The following is a 21,536-nucleotide window of genomic DNA, read 5'->3' as shown; positions in this document are numbered from 1 at the left end:
ACGAATCTCATCTATAGAAAATAAAACATCATCAGCACCACAGTTTGGAGATGTTAAAAGTTCATCTTTAACAATACCATCCTCAGGATTTCCACAATCAAAGTTTTCCATAAAATAATCCCTAATAACATCAGAAAATTCATCAGTACTCTGCTCATCTTTCCTTATAATCACGTGGGAAGGTCTAGATTTACGTGTTGCCGATCGAAAGTAGCAATCATAGTAGTCTTTATTATCCAAAAAATGCTTCATCTTATATTCATATTTTGTCTTTTTAATCTTTTTTCGATAGAGAGCCATTTCCTTTTTATATAATATTTTTCTTTCTCTTCGAGTGTCTTCATCAATTTGTCTAACTTGATAATGTTTTCTTAAAGCCCTTATTCTTCGTTTACATCTCTGTAAATCAGCGTTCCACCAATATGTCATCTCTACTTTCCTTTTACGTAAAATTAGATGTTTCTTAGCATTCTTTACTATTAAGTTTTCAAATTCCTCAACAAATTCATCAAGGATAATAGGATCATAAATTCCATCCAAGGAAGGAATCTAGGAAGAGGGTAACTGTCTTTCTTCGTAACCTCATTCAACCGGCGCAAAATCTTGTTGAGTCAGCGCAAAATCTTGTTGAGCCGTCTTTCTTTCTGACGAGAACGATGGGAGATGCCCATGGACTCGCTGAAGGCTCGATGACATCGCCTTCTTCCATATCTTTTAACAGTGTTCGCACCTCTTCCTGTTTAGCAAACGGTAGACGTCTTGGATGTTGCTTGATCGGGGGATGATCGCCGGTATCTATTCTATGTTGTGTCAAACTAGTTCGACCCACGTCAGAAGACGAGCAGGAGAAAACAACTTGAAGATCTTTGATGACGCGATCGGCAGCATTCTTCTCTTCATCGTTATATTGCGCATTCTGCAATAACTCCGATGTAATGCTCTCTGATGAGGACACGGATTCTTGGATATTGCTCTTTCTTTCAACGCTGGTTACTGGAGTACATGCTGCAACCACGTCGCCTTTCTTAATAACTCTCGCCTTCTCAGTTACATTGGCAACTCTCACCGGGATAACCATTCTCGATAGGTCGACGAGTGTTGAGGCTACTAGTACTCCTTTCGGGCTATTACAGTTATTGGGATATTCTATGATGCCGTAGCGGAAATCTCTGTTTTCGGCTATAGATCCAGGGAGTAAAATTTCTGTTCTTGCCGGTATTGTGATATTGTCTTGTGCTATGATTCTGTGGACAGATTTAACTTCTTCATTATTAATTCCAAATAACGTTATGTCCTCAGACGCAGAATGCAATTCGTTATTTTTAAAGTCCAAGGAAAAATTGTATTTCCTTAGAAAGTCCAATCCGAGTATGCAAGAATCAGTGATCTCTGCTACATATGCCGTGTGATGGTAAGCGGCACTTTCAAACGTGATGTTAACATTTACTTTCCCATTGATGTCGATCTTCTCACCGGACACAGTCTGTAGGGTAACGCAGGGCGGCGTCCAGATAAGTTTGCTTTCCAGTTGTTGAGCCAAATCTTTTCGGATGATGGTAACGTTGGCTCCTGTGTCTATCGTCATATTGCACGGAACTCCATTAATATGTCCTATTATGAAAAGTCCATTACTGCCGCCTCTCATTGCAGAAATCTGAAGCGCTTTAAACGGGGGCTTTTCATTATCTGGCAACCTCCGCCCCGCGAGATGGCCACTAATTAGTTTCCCTGCTGCTTGTTAGAAGCGGTCTTAACATCAGTACCCTGGGGTGTTTTGCAGTTTCTTCGTATGTGTCCTTCAGCACCGCAGCTCCAGCACTTAACTGTCGGTTTCTTCTCACCAATATTCCGTCTCAAGGCGTTCAGTTGTCTAGTTAAATCGTCCAGTCGAGCGGTGACTTGATCCCCTGGCTCCTGGACTTGAGCAGCTCTGACTGGGTGGCGGTCTCGACGAGTGGCTTGCTGGGCTGCCTCAAATTTCATGGCGTACACTAGAGCACTTTTTAAATCTTTTACATCCGCCATTCGTAGAGCTTTCTGTATTTCAGTATCTCGGATGCCGTCGATTAAGTATTGCAAGGACAGGATTTCCCTTGTTTCTGTCGGGCATTCCGAAAAGGCGAGATGGGACAGCCTTTCAACATCCGCGGCGAGCTCCTGAAGTGTTTCGGTAGGCTTCTGTTGACGAGATTTTAATTGGAGCCTGCTGTAGTCTTTTAAACACTTCTCCCCAAAGCGCAGCTCCAAAGCGCCGGACAGAGCTTCGAAATCTAACCTTTTGTTTTCGGGAAGAGTCTGAAGGATATCCGCTGCGTCGGCTCTTAAAGAAGCGGCGAGATGACAGGCCTTAGCTTGGGAATCCCATCCATTGGCATCCGCAACGATAGAAAACTGGGTCTTGTACACTTGCCAGGATGTCTTCCCATCATATGTGGATAGCTTCAGAAATGGACGAGCAGGCATCGGTAAGAATTTAAAATCATCATTCTTGCTCCCTGCCGTCGCTACGAATTTCTTTAACGTTTCCATTTCTTTGGCAACTGCAGAAACTCTCTCATCAATTTGTTGTTCGACTTGGTGTTGGACGGCACAAACTCTTCCTTCAGTTCGTTCCTCCACAGCCGAAACTCTCCCTTCTATATGTTCTTTTACAGAAGAAACTTTTTTTTCTATTTCTTCTTTCACCGAAGAAACTCTTTCTTCAATTTGATCTTTTACGAAAGAAACTTTTTCTTCAATTTGTCCAACTTTATTTTCAACTGTGTCAATTTTGCCTTCCATAGCTTCAAATTTATTTTCTATTATGCAGGTAATTTCTCTTTTCATTTTTTCTTGACATGCTTCAATCTTTTCTTGACCAGCTTGAACGGCTTTCATTTCGTCCTTAACGGATTCCTGGCCCAATTTCATTTCTTCCTTAACGGATTCCTGGCCCAATTTCATTTCTTCCTTAACGGATTTGACGGCCCCTTCCATCTTTTCTTGGAAAGCAGCAAATGCAGTCATCATTTGCCTGAATTGTTCTTCCATCGCTCTTGTTATTGGCATTCAAATCCCACTTCTGACACCAAAAATTGTTGCGTGCGTACGGGTTCATTATGAAATGAATGCACAAGTCCGATGAAAAAAAATGAACAAAAATTTATTATTATCACAACAAAAATGCTTAAATTTTCTCAAATTATCACGCAGTATTACAATATCTCACAGTAGTTTTCTTTTAACTACTCAAATGTCCAATAGAACGTAATTCAAAACAGCTAAAGAACGCTAATCCACGAATTCGCTACAATCAACAACAGTAGTTTTTTTAAACAACAACAAACTAAGCAACTACTACAAACTGAGATGTTTTCCTCCTTTTATAAGATTTTAAAATCACGCGCTAGAATTTTCCAGTACTTTCTCGAAATCAAAAAGAGATATTTATTTATTTAATGCACGCGCTCTTGTATTTTCAATTTTCCGGCTTAGCTTTCTTTTAATATTCGTCACGCGCTGCACTGCGCGAGAAATAAAACCAATTAATTTATAATTGAACTAATATTAGCTTTTTAAATACCAAATTCGTAACAGTATAGTAATAATAAAAACTTATTGTTATTTATATTGCCGTTGCTTTAATACGACTGTAGGAAATGTTACTTTATATTTCGCTGTTCTCGGTGTTTTTACTCACAGAAAATTAAACGCGCAATATACAAAGAAATCAAACATAACTATTTGGAAATATTAGGAAGTATAAGCAGAACTCATTCTAAAGAAATTCCAAAATTAATGAAGTAATTTTGGAAGCCTTAATTTTTATCAGTATATGTTAACCGCTACACCAGGAGATCTATATTAATGCCTAAAACATAACGGAACCAGTTTCTAGATTTCATTTTATTAGTATCTACAATTCTTCACATTTCCCTGACATATTTAATGAGGAACTGGAAGGATGAAGCGATCACGAATAAATTAATCTAATTTAGTGACTGTGATCCATCGCTTTTAGTTAGAGCAACATTCCCCCCAGAGAATTGTTTTAACATTTCAGTCGCAGCTGTGACTATTTCTTGAAAATTACTTGAACTTCAATTGCAAATCGTTCATATAAAGACGTATTTTTTATCGCTGAATATATGAGAGACCAGTTTGGCTAATTAGGGCATTGAATCAGTGCCATGCATAAATAGGGATTGAATGTTTATAATCTTAAATTTTTTATTTAATTTTGTACTTACTTTTGTATTACATGTAATTAATGTTTAATGATACATTTGTTGAATATCATCAGAAATAATATGTTTCATATCTGTTTGTATACGTTGGGGTTATATAATTTGAGCAGATTTCGTACATCATACTTGACGTTAATGAAAACTCGAAGTTTTCAAATAACAAAATATCTTGTGGATTTAATAGGTATATTAATCACAGAAATAACCAGAAAAAGTACACATTCATGTCCAAAAGTTTTGCAGAAAAGTGAAAAGGGTGGACAAAAAGAAAAGTATTTAATGTATTTCATTGAAACGTTCAATGATCACTGTTATAATATAGATACTAAAATGGAGAAATATAAAGAAAATGCTCGATAAATCGTTGAAGAATAACGGCAAAGTTTAGGATTTTTGGTGACAGGAAAGCTTCGTGGTGGAGGTCTGTTAATAAGATATATGATGCTGGAAATACATACCTGTGACACTGATTCGTGTCAAGAAAAAAGCTATCATGTGATTGTTTGGATTATCTGCGCCCATTCATGAAGCAGACATATTCTTAGTTTCTTGAAAGTACTGGAGAGGTTCACGGAAAGAAATTAAATACACTAGAAGCATGTTCTTCACATTGTCGATGTGATTTAAACTGGGTGTTTTCGATGGCCATTCCATACAAAGCAGTGTTTCTAATCATTGGTTGACAACGCGAATCCTATGAACTCACTCATTTTTCACAGAAGTAGAATCATCACACATGATCGCAAGAAATGGACGAATGTATTGAGTAAGGATATGAACTCTATACCGCGCTGCTGTCATAGTACCGTGAGGGAAGATAACTGATCAATGCGACCACCAACAGTAATCATTGCTCAAACTATTAAATAACTGCTTCTGTAAGTGTGTGTTTGTAGATGTTACTTGGCGGTAACGAGTTTCAGACATTTTTCAGGCAAACAGCCCCAAGAATCAGCCTATAGACTAAATCATGACGCATCCTTAAACAGCACAATAAACTATTATTTTCGAGTTCAAGATAAAGTGATCTTGAACGCAGAAAAAGCGGATCTCTTTGGAAGAAGATGTCAGTGGGACACAAACAATGCTCATCTTAGTCGTTTGTGAACAGGCTGTTGAGAAAACTGTCGAGGCTGCAAGACAGAAAGCAAGCTGACGTGTAGTAACTGGCTATGGCATCGTGCTTCCTTACATTTAAAATGGTTCTATTGACCAATTGTGACCCTTGGGCATTAATTTACTGGTTTTCATGATATTGTTCCTTCATTTTTAGTCCAATAAATGATAGAATGATTGACATTTAGGCTTTACTATACTTCTAACTGTCACTACTTCGATATGCCCTATTTTTCCTACTATCACCTGCCGCCACTCAGATGATGACATTTATCCATTTCACAAAATTTAGCTGTATTTTCGATTTTTCTTCTGGATCCGTATTGCAAAGTTACTACAATGCCGTTTTTACATCTACTATATTTCTTTGTTTAAAAAAAAATCTTTAACTTTTTTTCCTTACTGAGGGCTCATTTCAACGTGCATATGTTTCTCATGTATGCAAATTCTGTGATTACACATTACTTTTTTCGCCTAATATGATAATTTAAAAATATTTTTGGTTTAAATTTTGAACACCAACCTGTTAAGTTAATCTCTTTATCTAATTCATTAGCTTTAATACTGAGATTTCTTTGAAAGTATTTCAGTTTATGTAATTTTTAGAGGCAATGATTTTATAGTACATGTTTTACTAAAAGAAGTTACTTATCATTTCGAAGGAATTGTACATATCTGCATCTTCTTACTTTTTTTGAATGTCTGAGAATACTATTTAACAATGGGATACATTTTATAAAATATCATGTAAAGTATACTGTGTAACAGTAGTATAATTACTGACTTCCACATTATACATAAATGATTTATTTTGAAGTTTGAGTTTCTTGACTTTATGAACACATTATATAGCAGATTTTTAACACTATTGTATTATATAATGACTGGTTTAGTTAAAAATGTAATATCTCCTACTTCATTCTTTTTTTTTTTTTTTTTTTTTTTGTAATTATTCTTCACTAAATAATGTAACTTTTGAAGTCCTTTTAACAGTCTGAATTTTTTTTCAGTCTGAATACATGGAAACGACAACAAGAAATGCTTGAACTTGCTTACAATAATCAAACCGTGTTAGATCGGCTCCTTGACGTCCATACTGAGTATAATAGGAGTAAATTTGAAGACGAACATTTGGTACATAATCTTAGCTTTTATGTTTATCTTTAATTGCATCGTTTATCTTTAATTGAATGTTTTCTTTGACAAAATACAGAACAGTAACTTTATCTCTATGTTTTAGTTAACCGGCAATGTAGACCGTATTTACTCTCATATTTACCTCTTCGTTTTGCTAACTAAGTCGTATGAAAATTGAGAGGGGCAAATTGTGCGAATAATTTAATTCCCAAAGGAGGCAGTTGCAGTAAGAACATAACAAATCAAAAGTATTCATGGATAAACTACCAGTATTTAATATAATACTAATTATTAAAAAGAAACATACATTCAAATGAGAATGCATCTTAGTAATAATATCATAATGTTTAGAAACATGTTTTACACTTGCTTTTATTGTTGTTACTCGCTACTCCGTAGGCCTAAAATTACTCAGTGCTACTGAAAGTGCTTGTTTGTGTCGTTTGTTACAATTTGCAAGTCGTCACCGTTGTCATTATCACCATTCTATCTCTCTTCCCACGTGGAATGAGCCATCAAGAACTTTAGATATAACGCTTACTTGAAGCTTTACACTATTATAACTTCACCAATAAGACCTCATACACACACAAAATCCATTAGCAAATAAATTAAATGCAAGATCTCAGGATTTTTCCTTTTCCAGTAAAATTGTCTTACCCTGCTGACGCCTTACGCGTTATAAAACTTTCGGAATTATTCTTTGAACGGTTTATTCATTGATACGTGCGGTGATTTGCAGAAGTAATATAAGTCCTCCTGAAATGATGACAGGACCATTATTTGTTCTGTTAATTTACTGTCCATCATTAGCAGTGATTTCTTAAGTGCACGAGTACCTGATCAACGGTTGCATACAGTTTCGAGCCACTCTTTTAAGTCAGATGACCCAGCTTTTCGGGTGTACCGTTAGAAAGTTTTAATTTCGACAATGTTTACTGTTCAAAAACTGTGCAAGGCGGTACTTTTTGTCAAATGTCTCTAATACGAATTTCGGAAAGCGAATGCAACACTTGATGATTCGAATACGAAAGCTACCAGGGTATCGACGATATATCATTGGTGGCTATTTGATCTTGATTTTCTAGATAAAATTGAAGACTACATATTTCTTTTAGATTTTAATGAGAAACATCAGCAAGATATATTACAGTAATAAACACAGAATATTTTCTTTCGGCGCAAGAGCGCCCTCTTATAATGAAAAGTTGCACCACACCCCACCTGTACTCTGTTAAAATACACCAAATTTACGCATCAATAATGAATGTTCAAATAAATACAAATCAACACTATGCAAAATAATATATACAAATCAGCATAATACAAATCAATGTATATAAATCAATACTGAAAATTACATTGCAAATTAATACTATATGACATAAAGGAATATTTATACACAAAGTTTAACTTTCAGAAGAGTAGATTAATTAGATTGGCCTTCGATAAGGTCCTTGGGCAGTACGAATCAAACATGAACGCTCATACTCATCTCTACCTTTATAAACTTCTGTAATTCCTAGAGGCCATAATAATTTCGATTTCATCGACCTTTCAGGCAATACAACCTTACTCTTTTTAAGATTCCTTTCCAGGTTATGGATTTAAAAAAGTGTGCGCAGTCTGTAATTCGAGGAGATAATTCTACTTCCACTTTTTCCAAATTTGTTTTCAGAGGGTTAGATTGATAAACTTTTCTCCTAGTTAAAGTCTGCCTGTTAAATGGTTTATTTCTGAAAAGGTCGTCAAAATGTGCAGGATACGAAACATTGTCTTGCTCTGGAAACAAGAAATGGGCAGGTGTGAGAGCTTGTGGCTCTTTTATTTCATCGTGGGCATAAGTAAGAGGTCTTTGATTTAGAACTAAGTTTCTGACAGAAGAGTCTAACAGCTAAGGAGACGCCTTCCAAGAATTTTTATGAAAGGTTCTTTGATGCTTTTAATGAAGCCTTTCATAAAACCCACCTCGCCAAAGAGCGTGAGGCGCAATATATTCTAAGTTATGCTGTTACCTTTTAATTTTGACTATTATAATTTTTGCAAATTCTTTCAGAATTTCATTAGCGGCTCTGAAGCTCTTAGCGTTGTCGGAATAACTTTATAATTTTCCCTCCTAGCCAAAAATCTCCTTAATGACAAAGTAAAATTTTTTGTTGACATATGTGTGATTAATTCAATGTGCACACCTCTAGTCACGCTGAATGTAAATAATGCTATGTAAGCATTTTGAGGAATATCCTTTCCTGATTTTATTAAAACTGGGCTAGTAAAATCTATTCCAGTAACAGGAGGGTTTTTAGTAATTCTATTTTTGGGTCGTTTGTTAGTTATTTATTTAGTTGGTTTCAAATTATAGTTTCGACAAATTATGTAGTTCCCTAATACTCTTTTTACAATTTGTCTACCTCGTGAAATCTAAAATCTAGACCTAATTTTGGCGAGCCTAAATGTCACTCCACCATGAAACATTTTTATTATGCTTTCGAATAATAATTAACTCTGTATATTTGGACTGCTTTGGAAGAAGCACAGGGTGAACTTCATCTTTTGTAAATACTTCTTCTAATCTTCCTTTTATGCGCAACACACCACTACTGTCGAGAAATGGGGCTAAATTCGAAAGTGGAGATTTTTTAGGAATCGACTTACCATTTTTGATTCCCTGTAATTCTAAGTTAAATTCAATGTTTTATCCAGCCTACTTCTGCACTTAAGTTCTTTTGCTGTTAGGGGACCTGTAACCGTTTGCCGTTTTTGAAATTTATTAACAAACCGTTTTACTAGTGCAGTTACTCTTAATACTTTTAACAACCCACAACTATATTTCCTGAAATCTAAAATAAATTTAGAATTTTCTACCAAGCATTTATTTTGTATTCTAATTTCAACTTCCGTTTTTAGCTCTAAGTCTGCGTCTGTAGTTTTCAAGTTTTCCCTCTTAGTAGGCCAGTATTCAGGTGATTGGCTTAGCCACGGAGGACCGTTCCACCAAAGCTGGTTCGTAGATAAATTTACTACGGAAATTCCTCTGTACAGGATATCTGCAGGATTATCTTTCCTTACAAATTTCCTAAAAGCTCAATGTGTCCAATTATTGGTATCTGATAAAGATATATATTTCTTCTATCCTATTTTTTACGAAAGTTCTGTACTTACCTGATTGTCCTTTAATTCAAAATAACGTAATTATAGAATCGGTCCAATAATAACTAAATGTATTAAATTTAAGATATATACCTACTTGATGGGCTAATCTTGCGGATAATAAAGCTCCCATTAATTCGAATCTTTCAGAGGAGATACATGACTTTTAGAACAAATAAAACTAATACTTATCCTCCCATCTTCTGATAGATCAATAAATATAACACTGTTCCATAGGCCAAAAGAGATGAATCTTAAAAAGAATGAATTTCAAATGAAATAAATTTGCAATTCAAATTTGAAAAATAACATCTAGGCATCAGGAGAGTGTTCTACTTCACTGCACCACAACTACCACTTTTGAACCAGTGGGGATGGAAGTTTGTCATCCAAGTCCATATTATGACTCCGTAGTTCTTAAAGAATTCATTTCAACTTTATAATAAAAGGCTCCAGAAAACCGATAGGATCATAGATATGATCCACTACTCGAAAAATAAACCTTTCCGAAGAAGTTCTGTTCTTGGCAAACTTTAGTAGTTCTTCACGTTGAAAGATATATTGTCCGCCTCTGGGTCCCAAACCAGACTCATCACCTTGGATGGTGAGTCAAGTCCCGTACTTGAGCTCCTCTCTTCATCGACGTCGAACTCAGCATCTTTCCATAGCTCACGAAATTTCATGGAATTGGTTTTCCATTTTGGTAATATCATGCTACCTCTTTTGAGAATTTTCACGCTTTCAATAGGAAACTTCTAAGCCACTTGCAAGTCTTCTCCGCCTCCCATTAAATTGCCATTTTGACAATAATTAGCAAGTATCGGGAAATTCCTCTTTACATTTATCTATTTTCTCTTTACATTTATATCTTATTTGTTACTTTATATTTCAGAGCTGCAGCTAATAAATATGGACTTGGTTTTAGTCCGAATAAAACTCTACTAATGTTCATTTCTTGATATGAATTAGAACCGATATCATCAATCTCGTAAATTTTCTATTACTAAGATCGATCAAAATTTGTAGATATGCTTCTTTTATATGGCTGTGAAGGCGATCGTATTTTGCCGAAACTTTAAAATCATTTTAAATAGATTTGGATATAAATTTAATCCTCTAAATAAGCAGTCATTAATCGAAATTTGTCCTCCGTAATGAGGAGATCCATCAAAAACAATTGAACTGAACTAGTAGATTTGTCCTCCCGAATGACCGAATGGTGGGGTAAGTAGAATGACTGTTCAAAACATGACACTTCAGTATCAAACGACGAGGTCTTAATGATAACTTCCTTATGATAATCATCAATTACCTTTTTATAATCCTAAAAAAAAAAAACCTGTATAATTTTCTAAATCTCCTACCCAAACCTTCGAAATGTTTCCGAAACACTTCTCTATTATTCGATCATTTCTCTTTCATACCTGGTTTCCACGGCAGCTTTACACAATATCTTCCTTCTGTGAACACAATAGAGTTATTAAATTCCTCAAGTATTTCCTGTTTCATTAAATTTAAACACTCCGTTCCTTTGTTTGTAATACTTAAATTTTGCAACTCCCAGAAACGCCTGATTTCAACTGACACAGTGCTTTAATCACCCAAAACTAAGTTTACAGCAGCAGTCTTACTCAAATCACTACATTTTACTTGCAAGGATTATCCTGGTTCAGTGCTTGCAGCTACCAATAACAAAACCTTTTAAAACCTTTTGTTAAACTCCAATAAAATTTCAACTTATTAACAAGGAAATTTCGTTATCATCGGACACTTGACTATATCCGCAGGTTAAAGTGAATCCCTTGGCCTCCATATCACTTCTTGTACTCTCATTCGGTAAATTAATACGACTAAATGAATATAACGAAAAACTAACTTCTATTATTTTTTCGTTATATTCATCTATCGTCTAAATTTCACCTCCTTCCTTCAACAATTCAACAATATCATTATTTAGTATGTTAACAATTTCGGTTTTACTACTCAACTGTTATAAATATGAATCACATGCATCTATGTTGATATCTGATCCATTCAAATATTTGTTTGTTTTTTCCAATAACTTTAAAGTTTGTTCTCGGTGTGTGTCACGCTTAGTTCGAGGATTTAACAATTTAGCTATTTTAACAATTTCTAGCAACAAATTTTACTCTTCAAATACTTTAACAATAAATTCTATTCTAGAATTCTAACAAAATAATTTGTAATTTTCAACAACAAATCAAACTTCAAACATTAACAACAAATTCTAAAGAAACAAAACAAATTTTTCGCAGCAAGGAACACTTGGTGAAAATTTCCTTCCTTTACAGATAACGTTTAATTGTATGCGAAGACACAGATTCTTGTGCAACACACATTAATTCTTGCACTGGGGTTCTTGACACTGCTGTGAGATCTATCACTGAGTATAACATGCTTGTTTTCTCGTACGGCAATGTGACAAGGCTGGTGCAATTGTTTTCATCGATAAATCTGCGAGGCATCTTGCATGCGACTAAAGCCGATGCTGCTTCCTACACGATATATACCGGCGGAGTCTGTGGCGTACCTTGGGACCGCAGATATCGTCATTTGCATAGGTGTCCAAATACTTATTGGTAGTCAGTGTATAAGCTTGACCTTCGGGAATTTAGATAGCCTGGTCAGCTGCACGTCACGAAAGGCGTCTGAACTTTTCACGGAGTATAAACTCCATGGAGCTTTCCCCCTTCGCACTCTTCTCAAGACTTCTTTATTCGAGGTCTAACTACAAGGACAGAAATTGAGGATATCAAGGAAGAACTTGAGGCTCTTAATTACCCTATTGATGATATTAAACAATTATCAAGAAGATGAAATGGGGAAGTCATTAAATTCCCACCTTTTCTGATATCGCACCCTAAAATCGAAGCCAATAAAGGCATAATTCATGTTAAGTACCTATGTGATCTCACAATTAAAGTAGAAAAATACAAAGGACACCAAGACCGCATATTATGCTACAGGTGTCAAGGTTTCATCATACTCAGACGGAAAGTCATTATACTCCCAAATGTGTTAGATGTGCCCAGGAACACCCTTCTAGAGCACGCTCACATAAAGATGATAAACACCTGACACTCTGTTGTGCAAAATGCGATTCTTCTCACGCCGCCAGTTTTAGGGGTGTGAGAAGTTCCTTAAAATAAAAAGCGACTAACCTAAAACGTTCCCTAGCCGTGTGGTCAAGAATAGGTTGTATGCTCAGACGCTTTCGACTGGTATATATTTTGATGCTCTTAGTGAGGCTAAAAACGTTTTTCACGATTTAGGTGAACTAGTTTCCACCATTAAGAACACTGGCCTTTTTTCTACAAGAAAAAATTAGACAAATTAACCAAATTAGTCAGGACAAAACCCGGCTGTAAATACTGTTAATGGGGAAACACAACATTAAAAAGGCACCAATCAAATTAATGGTTTGGAACGCGCATAGCGTTCACAACAAAATTCAAGAGCTACACTATTTCCTTCTCAGCTATGAGACTGATATAGCTCTTATTACTGAGACTTTTGCTACGGCCAGCAGTAGCATTAAAATCACAAATTACAAATGTTATATGTGTGACAGGGAGGAGCCGCAATCTACATACGTAACTCCCTACAATCATGTTTCATTCAGGACGATCGCAGAAACGTGCATGAGTCAGTTACAGTTTCTGTCTTGCTCCCGAAGTATGGCACGGTTATATTTCTGTGCAATGTATAACCCGCCGCAAGTACGTTTGGATGACGCAATCCTCTGTGAGCTCTTTCTTAGAGAAAAGCCTGTCACTTTGGCAGGTGATTTAAACACAAAGAGTAATATATGGAACTGTCAAAAATCTAATAAAAATGGAGAAAAATTGAGAAATTCATTACAAATCATCACGTCGCATTGTACGCAACTGTTGAGGCCACCTACTACCCGGATAGCTCGCTTTTCGAGGAAATTTTAGATATCATTCTTACCACGTCCAAAACCCCTATGTCGCTCGAAGTTAAACAGGAATTAACATCTGGCCACGTCCCTTTTATTCCCACCCTTGGAGTTATTAAAAATATTGATGCGCAACCAAAAAGGCTTACGGACTGGAAGCTTTACGAAAATATACTCTCTAGTAATCCTTCTACGATCAGATGCTGCGAACGTCGGACAGATATTGATCTTGTGATTGACTCTTTCACGGAGAGTATTATTTCTGCTATTGATACTGCTAATTACACGATCCCTGCCAATTACAACCTTGGCACAACAGACTCAAAAAAAAAAAGGTGCAGTCTAACATGGGATCCGAGGTTAAAAAAGAGTTAAATGAGCTTAATCGAAATATTAAAAGCAACATGAGCAAGTATAGACAAGAAAGATGGGAGGAGAAAATCCTTAGCTTAAACGACTCAGACGAATCCTTCTGGGCATTCGCCAAATGATTGAAACAAAAACCTACACTAAATAGACCAATTTTCACTGGGAATAAGACTACGATTACTAATAAAGAGAAGGTTATGGTACTTGCAGACCATTTGGAAAATCAGTTCAGACCCAATGAAAAACCATGTGACCATAACTTTATAGAATATGTACATAACTTTGTTTCTGACTGTTTCTCAGCGCCCTCAGTTAAAAAATAAGACGGAGTTTACGTCAACCGATGAAGTCTACAATATTATTAAAAAGCTAAAAAATCGAAAAACCCCAGGGCACGATGATATCAGTAACCTGGCGTTGAAGCATCTTCCTAGGAATATTATTTCTAAGTTTGTCAGTATCTTAAACGCCTGCTTAGAGAACACCTACTTCCCAAATATCTGGGAAAAGGTAATACTAATACCTAAGCGGAAAGGCAATGCTAATACTAAGGTAATAAATACTAATACCTAATGCTGGAAAGTATCTTACGAAACTAGAAGGCTACAGGCTCATCAGTTTCTCTTTGGTATGGGCACAATATTCGAAAAGGTCATCATGGCTAGAATGTAGCAGCCCTTCGACAAACTACCCGTTGAACAGTTCAGTTTCCGAAAGAACTTATCAACAACGAAACACTTGTTCGCTTGTCTGAGTTTATTGGTAGTGGTTTCTATAACAAGTTAAATGTTACCCTGTTCATGCTGAACGTGGAGAAAGCTTTCGATCGCGTCTGGCATGAGGGCTGATCTTCAAGCTTGAGTTAAATTTCACCAGAGAACATATTCTTGTGCGCTCATTCATCACTAACAGAGTATTCTCCGTATCTGTTGGTAATGATACTTCGGACAAGAAAGTATTGCGTACTGAGGTCCCTAAGGGATCGATTTTAAGTCCTATTATGTTACAGACCTACCTAAAGATGATCAAAATTACTTTCTCGGCTGCGCCGATGATACGGCGGTAGCAGTCAAATTGAATAATGCTAATCATGCTGTTTAAAAACTACAGAAATTCATGCCAAAAGTGGAAGTCTGGTGCACTCGTTGGAGAATAGATAGATAGTATAAACAGGCAGAAATCGCAACTCATGGTTATACGAAGAACTGGAGAAATGCTCCGATTAAGAAAAATTATTCTCTTCAATGATGAAGCTCCCCCTCGTGACTAAAGCTATTTACTTAGCTTTTATCTACAATGATAAGTTGACGTGGTAATATCATGTCAAGAATGGCAGGAGGAAAGCCGTTGCGACAATTAATAATCTCAGATCGCTCACGGGGAACTTTTCAAAGCTTAGCCTGCATAAGAAACTTCGTATTTGCATGGCTATGAACAGACCAATATTTTCCTACGCATCACCCCCCTGGGCTACTTCCTCTCATAAAGACATAGCCAAATTGCAGCTCACTCAAAGCAAATACCTCAGGATCATTATTGATGCCCATTTTTTTGTAAGCAATGATACGCTTCATAAAGATCTTAAAGTTGAAAGAGACGCGAATTTCTTAGGCCGCATGAATGAAAACTTCTTTAATAAATCCCTCACTTATAACCATCTTACCATTCTACAGGTGCTTACTATCAGGTACTTCAAGAAGATCAAATTTATCGCCTTCTCACTTGAGACTCTAACTTTCCCACCTGACACTCCTACCTCTGACATCATCTGCACATCTCATTTACACTTTTAAATGTCTTTATGCGCTCACCTCATTTTTATATGCACTCATTTAGGAAGTCTACCTCGCTAGTATTTTATGAGGTCACTTGATCTTAGGACTAAGGACTTTTCTACGTTTTTGCATTACATCGCTCCGTCCTGTTATACCTCTCCGTTGGTCTTATGTGCCCATGTGTGCCTATCTGACTGAGCTCAAAGCGTTCGCGCGATATCCCGGCGATAACTGTCAAAAACCAAACCAAACTAAACCTTCACACTGCACTGTGGAGACTAAAAACGAAGAATTCCTACCTTAGTTTGTGTACTAGTCGTTAACGTTGTATTTTTTTTTTCCTATCATGCGCCTTTTTTTTTTTAAGATAAATTTAAGTAAAGTAGTTAAGCTATTTTAATTTTTAAGTTCAGATCGATAGTTAAGTTTACTTATTTGTTTAGCATTCGTTAATAAATATAGCGATCGACTGTTATCTAGAGCTAGAATAAGTCTTCATCATGCCTGCATGATACTGCGTTCGAGCCTTCAAATCAAACAACGACGGCACCAATGAATATATATATTGGTGTTCAAGTTTTTAAAAGATACATTAAAACAAGATTTGTGGTTTAAAAATATGCCACGCGATTGCAGCGTTGTGTGTGAGAAACGTTTTCGAGAAAATAGTGTCATTCGGCTCGATTATTTATCAGAAAACAAAATTACGGTTATTCAAGTTTGTAGAGGGCACCCGAAACTCATTTTCTCTGGTATCTGAAAATCCAGCAATTCAGATGATGAGCAGGGAAGAAAAAAAAGCCAGTATGAATAAAAATATTTTAATGAATTTTTTACAAAGGAAAAAAATTGTATCATTTGAGGATTTTCTTCTTCATTACTGAGTAAACTAAACATTTCAGATAATTCAGATATAATTTTACTTAAAATATGCTGATAGAACTTGAATTTTTTTCCTTAATTTTAATCCGCAACCTAAAATTGGGAAAAGTATTTATGTGTCACTTCATATGGATACATCAACATCTGTTCAGTCCTTTGATTCCTTCCTTGTCATCAGAATATAAAGATATCATTGGATTAGTAATAATTCGCTTGCTGTAATGTTGTGTAGCAAAATTATAGTTTATTTAATTCATGTTGGCAGATGTCAAGATGAATTCAGAAGGGATTTAAATTTTTTCTGCGACTTTTGATCTGCTGTTCTTTTTATTAAATAATAACTGAAATGAACTAAAAATACATCTGCATAGTTTCTGAAAGTTCCGATATGTAGTTTTAAAGAATTGAATGTATTATTGATCGTTCATTCAAGTTATTCTTAACATTTAAAATTGCAATAATGATCAATAAAAAATTACATTGTAATAATACACTAAAAAAGTTATTTTTAAGTCACTTTTAATTTGCTAAATAATGTTTATTTTATTTTATTTTGTCAGTAAGTTATTTATACTTTAGAATCTTTTTATTCTCCTCCTCCCCCTTTCCTTCGCATCTGCGAAATAAAACCTGCAAAAATTAAATTTGGGCTGAATATTTTTCGGAATGCTTATTAAAGAATTTTATTTACTTTAGTGTTTAGTGGAAGTAAGAATAATCAAACATTAAAGATTTATTTATGTTAATAAATATCAACCATCTTTTTATTTATTTATTTTAAAACTTTGCGTTTCAGCGAATCCTAAAGGATCATTACTATATAGTATAAAAATAATTGCACAAAATATCTTAAAACATTGGTTAGAACATTTTCTGATTATTTCTTAAAGTAATACCTGTTATGCTATTAATCTTAACTGCAAATGAATAAACGACCTTTTATACACGTTTTTCCGTAAGTATCTGGAAATTTAATTATTATGCATTTTAGAAACAGGAAAATCCAAGGGAGCTAACGAGCCTTGGTATATCACATTGTTATCATCAGTAGTTAGCCAGGCCGTGTTTTCCAGTTGGCCGTAATATAAGCCATGATTCTTTCTCCTTCAAACTCAGAAACTTGCTCAAATCAGAATTTTTTTTTTTTTTTTTTTTTTTTTTTTTTTTTTTTTTTTTTAAGAGTACTTCTAAAATACTGGCACAAATTATTTGCATATGCGGTGCAATGCTAATTATTTGTACGTGTACGTTCTATCGAGAGTAACGCATGGTGAAAATTTCCTACTTGTTGGACGCTTCTTTCATTATACTGTACTTGGGATAAGCCAGTAGTGTATTATTTTAAAGAAATAGATTACGTAATTCGAATTTATATATCCGAAAATTTTATTCACATAATTGTAATGATGTTAAAAACAGAAAAGAAAATTAATAATTTGTATTTTCAGATGAGTCAAAAATATAAAGCAAACATATTGAAGTTTCCCCGTGACTGGCGAGAAATAAATGAGAAGATGCGACGTATACAGGAGGACATCAGATTCCAAGTCCTAAGTATGCGCACTGGAAAGGTAACGTGCAGCTTCTTGTTCATTGTTCTGATTATTGTTCTTTGATTTCAATAGATTACATGTATGATACAGTTATTTAATAGTGAGTTAACAAAACTTTCAAACATAGAAAACCTTTGGTTGCTTCGGAATTCAGTTTTTCTTCATTTAAAATTTATTTTAAATATTTTTTTTTTCCTCTAAAATTGTTTCCCAAAAAGAACTTTTTTGAATTTTTAAGTAAAGATTTTATATTACCTTATGAAATTAAGTGTCTTTACAAAGCAGAGTTATACAAAGTAGCAAAGTTATATTTTAAAATTCTTCTTAACTATTTGGTTATTTTACAGATTTTTAATTATTGTCAATTTAATTGATCTCCACTTCAATCTTCTTCAGTATAGATTAAAAGTACTCTTTAATCAAATTTAAGTTTAATTCTGTTAAGAAATTAGAATATCAAACTTTTAATTAAAAAATGACTCCATTTTATTATAATCCTTCGTATTGCAAACTTCCGTTACCTGAGTGCCTCTAATGTACATTCAGGTCAGGATTAAAAATACCAGCAAAAGAAAACAAAAGCTATAATTCTATTTTCTAGAGCAATATATTTTGGTTTTAAAAAAATTTGAAAACGGAGGTTTGATAACTTAAATACGAAACCAGTTCTCTCAGAAATTTCTTCATAAAACCTTTCTTTTAGAACGGCTACTTTGCGTGTTCTCTTATTGACACACAGTGTTACCGTTTTGCTATTAACTAACAGTGGTGCCTATGAAGACTGCTTTGTATGTCTTAAAAATTATTGATTACGGTTCTACAATATTATTCTGTTTGAAATCTTTTATTAGCTAAACATGCAGACATCGATGAATACATTTATGCTAATAGTTTGTAAGGATCTTAAGTTTTACTAACGTTTATTTTATTTTAAATCTTTACTATCACTTCTTATTTTCTACTTCCGGCCAGAATTATAAGCGTGAAGGTTTTTATGCAAAGTTTGTCTGGCGAACGCCAAGTATTTAAGTGTGGCATTTTTGCCAAGCGAAAGAGAGAGGAAGCAGTGAGTTCGAAGCAGGCCGCTTACCTTAGAAGTTACGCAGTTGCTATTTGCCTTCCAGGCCAGAGGTTTTAATCCTCTTGATAAATTAAACGTATTGTAGTCACAGTCTCTGTGCTACATACGCTTCCTGTTATTATAAGGCCAATCTTACACGTGTATTATTCTAAAGTTAAATTAGAGTTTAGTTTTATTTTGATATCTTTTACGTTAGACCCCGAGTGGAGGGTCATTGTATTCCGAAGTACGGAAGTCATTGTATATAAAGAAAAATAAAAGGTTTTGTATATCCTTCGTCTGTATCCTGTCTACTTACTACAATTAGTGAACATAGCTTTAGTAAGCTCTCTGTTCTTAGTCAGGTCCTTGTATGTTTCCGAAGAAGGTTAGAAGAAACATTGAACCTGATAAGTTAAGCTTCCTTATAATATATCTGAAATTACATGGTATGATAAAAGCACTTGTCTCCATTTTTTTATTTCAAATATGTACAGTTCTTAATATTTTGATAAATAAAATGCTATAATGCTCTCCTATTCCCTTTTCAGTAATACTCCAATTGTTTTATTGTCACTGTAGTCTTTTGATTGAACTTTGGATATCCTAAATAATTCACAAAGTTTCATAGTGCTGGAATTTGTTCCATATTTATTTAAATACCTGTATACTAATACTCTTCCTCTTATTTTTTATTGTATAATGTACAGCATTCACTGATTTTTATTCACGTTTTTCTCTTCCTTTTGAAACCAAGTAGGGAAGAAAACGAAAGAAGCCTCAGTGGTTAAAACAGAAAGAAGCTTATGAAGCCATGAGAGCGGAAAGAATAGCGAAGGAATTCTCTGAGACAGCACAACAAGAGCGAATTCTCAGAGGGAAAGACAAATTAAAGGTTTCAGAAAAGACAAGAAATGCAGTACCTGATAGAAAGTTGCCTGATAAAAATAAGAAGGTAGAACAAGAGACAACAGCAGGAGGTAAAAAACGCCTCACAGGAAAACAAAAGAAAGAAAGAATTAAAAAGGCAAGTGATGGAGTAGGAAAAAACAATGAAGACCAAAGCTGCAATGAAAAAGAAACTATGAAGAAGGATGGCCCATCATCAGAAACTGATCATTCCACTATTAAAGAACACGTTGATGAGGAAATTGCAAGCAGTGCTACAGAAGACGAGGAATGCAGTTCTGAAGACCCTGGAGCTACTGTAAGGGATGGTACATTATCAGAAACTGATCATTTAACGGTTGAAGGAGAAAGCGTCGCTGAGCATTCAGATGATACTGAAAATAATAGCAGTACGGAAAAAAATAATTAACATAAGTAATTAAATTTAAAAAATCAAATTTTCACTTATAAAGGATAGATAATTTAAATTTATGTGACAAAAGGAAAGGAGAAGAATTGTATGATACACTCAGGATTTCTAAAGTTATTAAACTGCCTGTAAGTTGTCCTTTCTAGAAATGAATATCCATATATCAATATAAGTTTTGCTTCACCTTTTGTTACAAAAATTACTCATTTTCTCAGTCGCATCCCTAACTGCATTAGTAGACAGTATTTATTTATTTATATTATATTAAATTCACTTAAGATAACCTTAAAAATCTTCTTCATTTGCCTATAAATGTACAGACAGAAAATATTTTCTCACAAGGATACAGCTTACAATTTGTCAATCTTTTGAAACTGTAAAATATACATTAAAAAAATTCATTCGTAACTCATTGCCGAAGCTTTTGTAACAATCAGTTTTTCTCAATGGAAAAAAAAAAAAAGACGGCCTTACTTGTCGGATTTTTTTTTAAGGTGCTATGCAAGTAAAAGAGCTAGCTGTGCTAGTATCTAAGTCGCCCTCGCATTATTGAGTTCGAAATATTGGGGATGCCCAAGAAGAATAATTAAATAATCTAAATAGCTTATTTTACGATTAAAGTAAGTTAAATGCTTTTCTGTAACCATAAAAGTTTAGGGATTTGTGATAAATTATATGAATATATTTTTAAAGGCTTCAGGTAACACATAGAAAGTGGATATGATTTTCAAAAAGATATTCTAAGTGGGCACAGAGACGATACATTGTCTTATATTCAGCCATAACGCTTGTTTATTTAATAAGTTCGTGGAAAAGTCATACCACAGGTACGAAATTTACGATACTTGAATTTAACTGTTACAGAGCTTACTCTTTATAAAAGAAATACATGAAGTGATATCGTTGAAGCATGAACATAGTCAGCGAGGTGCAGGGAGATGCACTTGCAAACCCCTAAAAATGCAATTTTTTTTTTTCAAATATTAACCATACTAGCAGCTTCGCTGCCAGCC

General features: G+C 34.7%; 1 protein-coding gene across 1 annotated transcript in view; it reads left to right on the top strand.

Moving 5' to 3' along the window:
- The window catches only part of LOC118200619 (uncharacterized), a 34,895-nt gene extending 14,100 nt beyond the window's left edge, over window positions 1-20,795 (top strand). Inside the window, exons 4-6 of the mRNA XM_085822959.1 lie at window positions 6,353-6,476; window positions 18,041-18,163; window positions 19,966-20,795. Coding sequence (XP_085679085.1) covers window positions 6,353-6,476; window positions 18,041-18,163; window positions 19,966-20,523 — 805 coding nt within the window. The 3' untranslated portion in view covers window positions 20,524-20,795. The remainder of the gene's footprint in view (window positions 1-6,352; window positions 6,477-18,040; window positions 18,164-19,965) is intronic.
- The last annotated feature ends 741 nt before the right edge of the window (window positions 20,796-21,536 follow it).

This window comes from Stegodyphus dumicola, chromosome 8, assembly GCF_044657685.1.
Source record: "Stegodyphus dumicola isolate Sdum_Otavi_A_Nest chromosome 8, ASM4465768v1".
Lineage (NCBI taxonomy): Eukaryota > Metazoa > Arthropoda > Arachnida > Araneae > Eresidae > Stegodyphus > Stegodyphus dumicola.
This window is presented reverse-complemented; position numbering and strand designations above follow the sequence as displayed.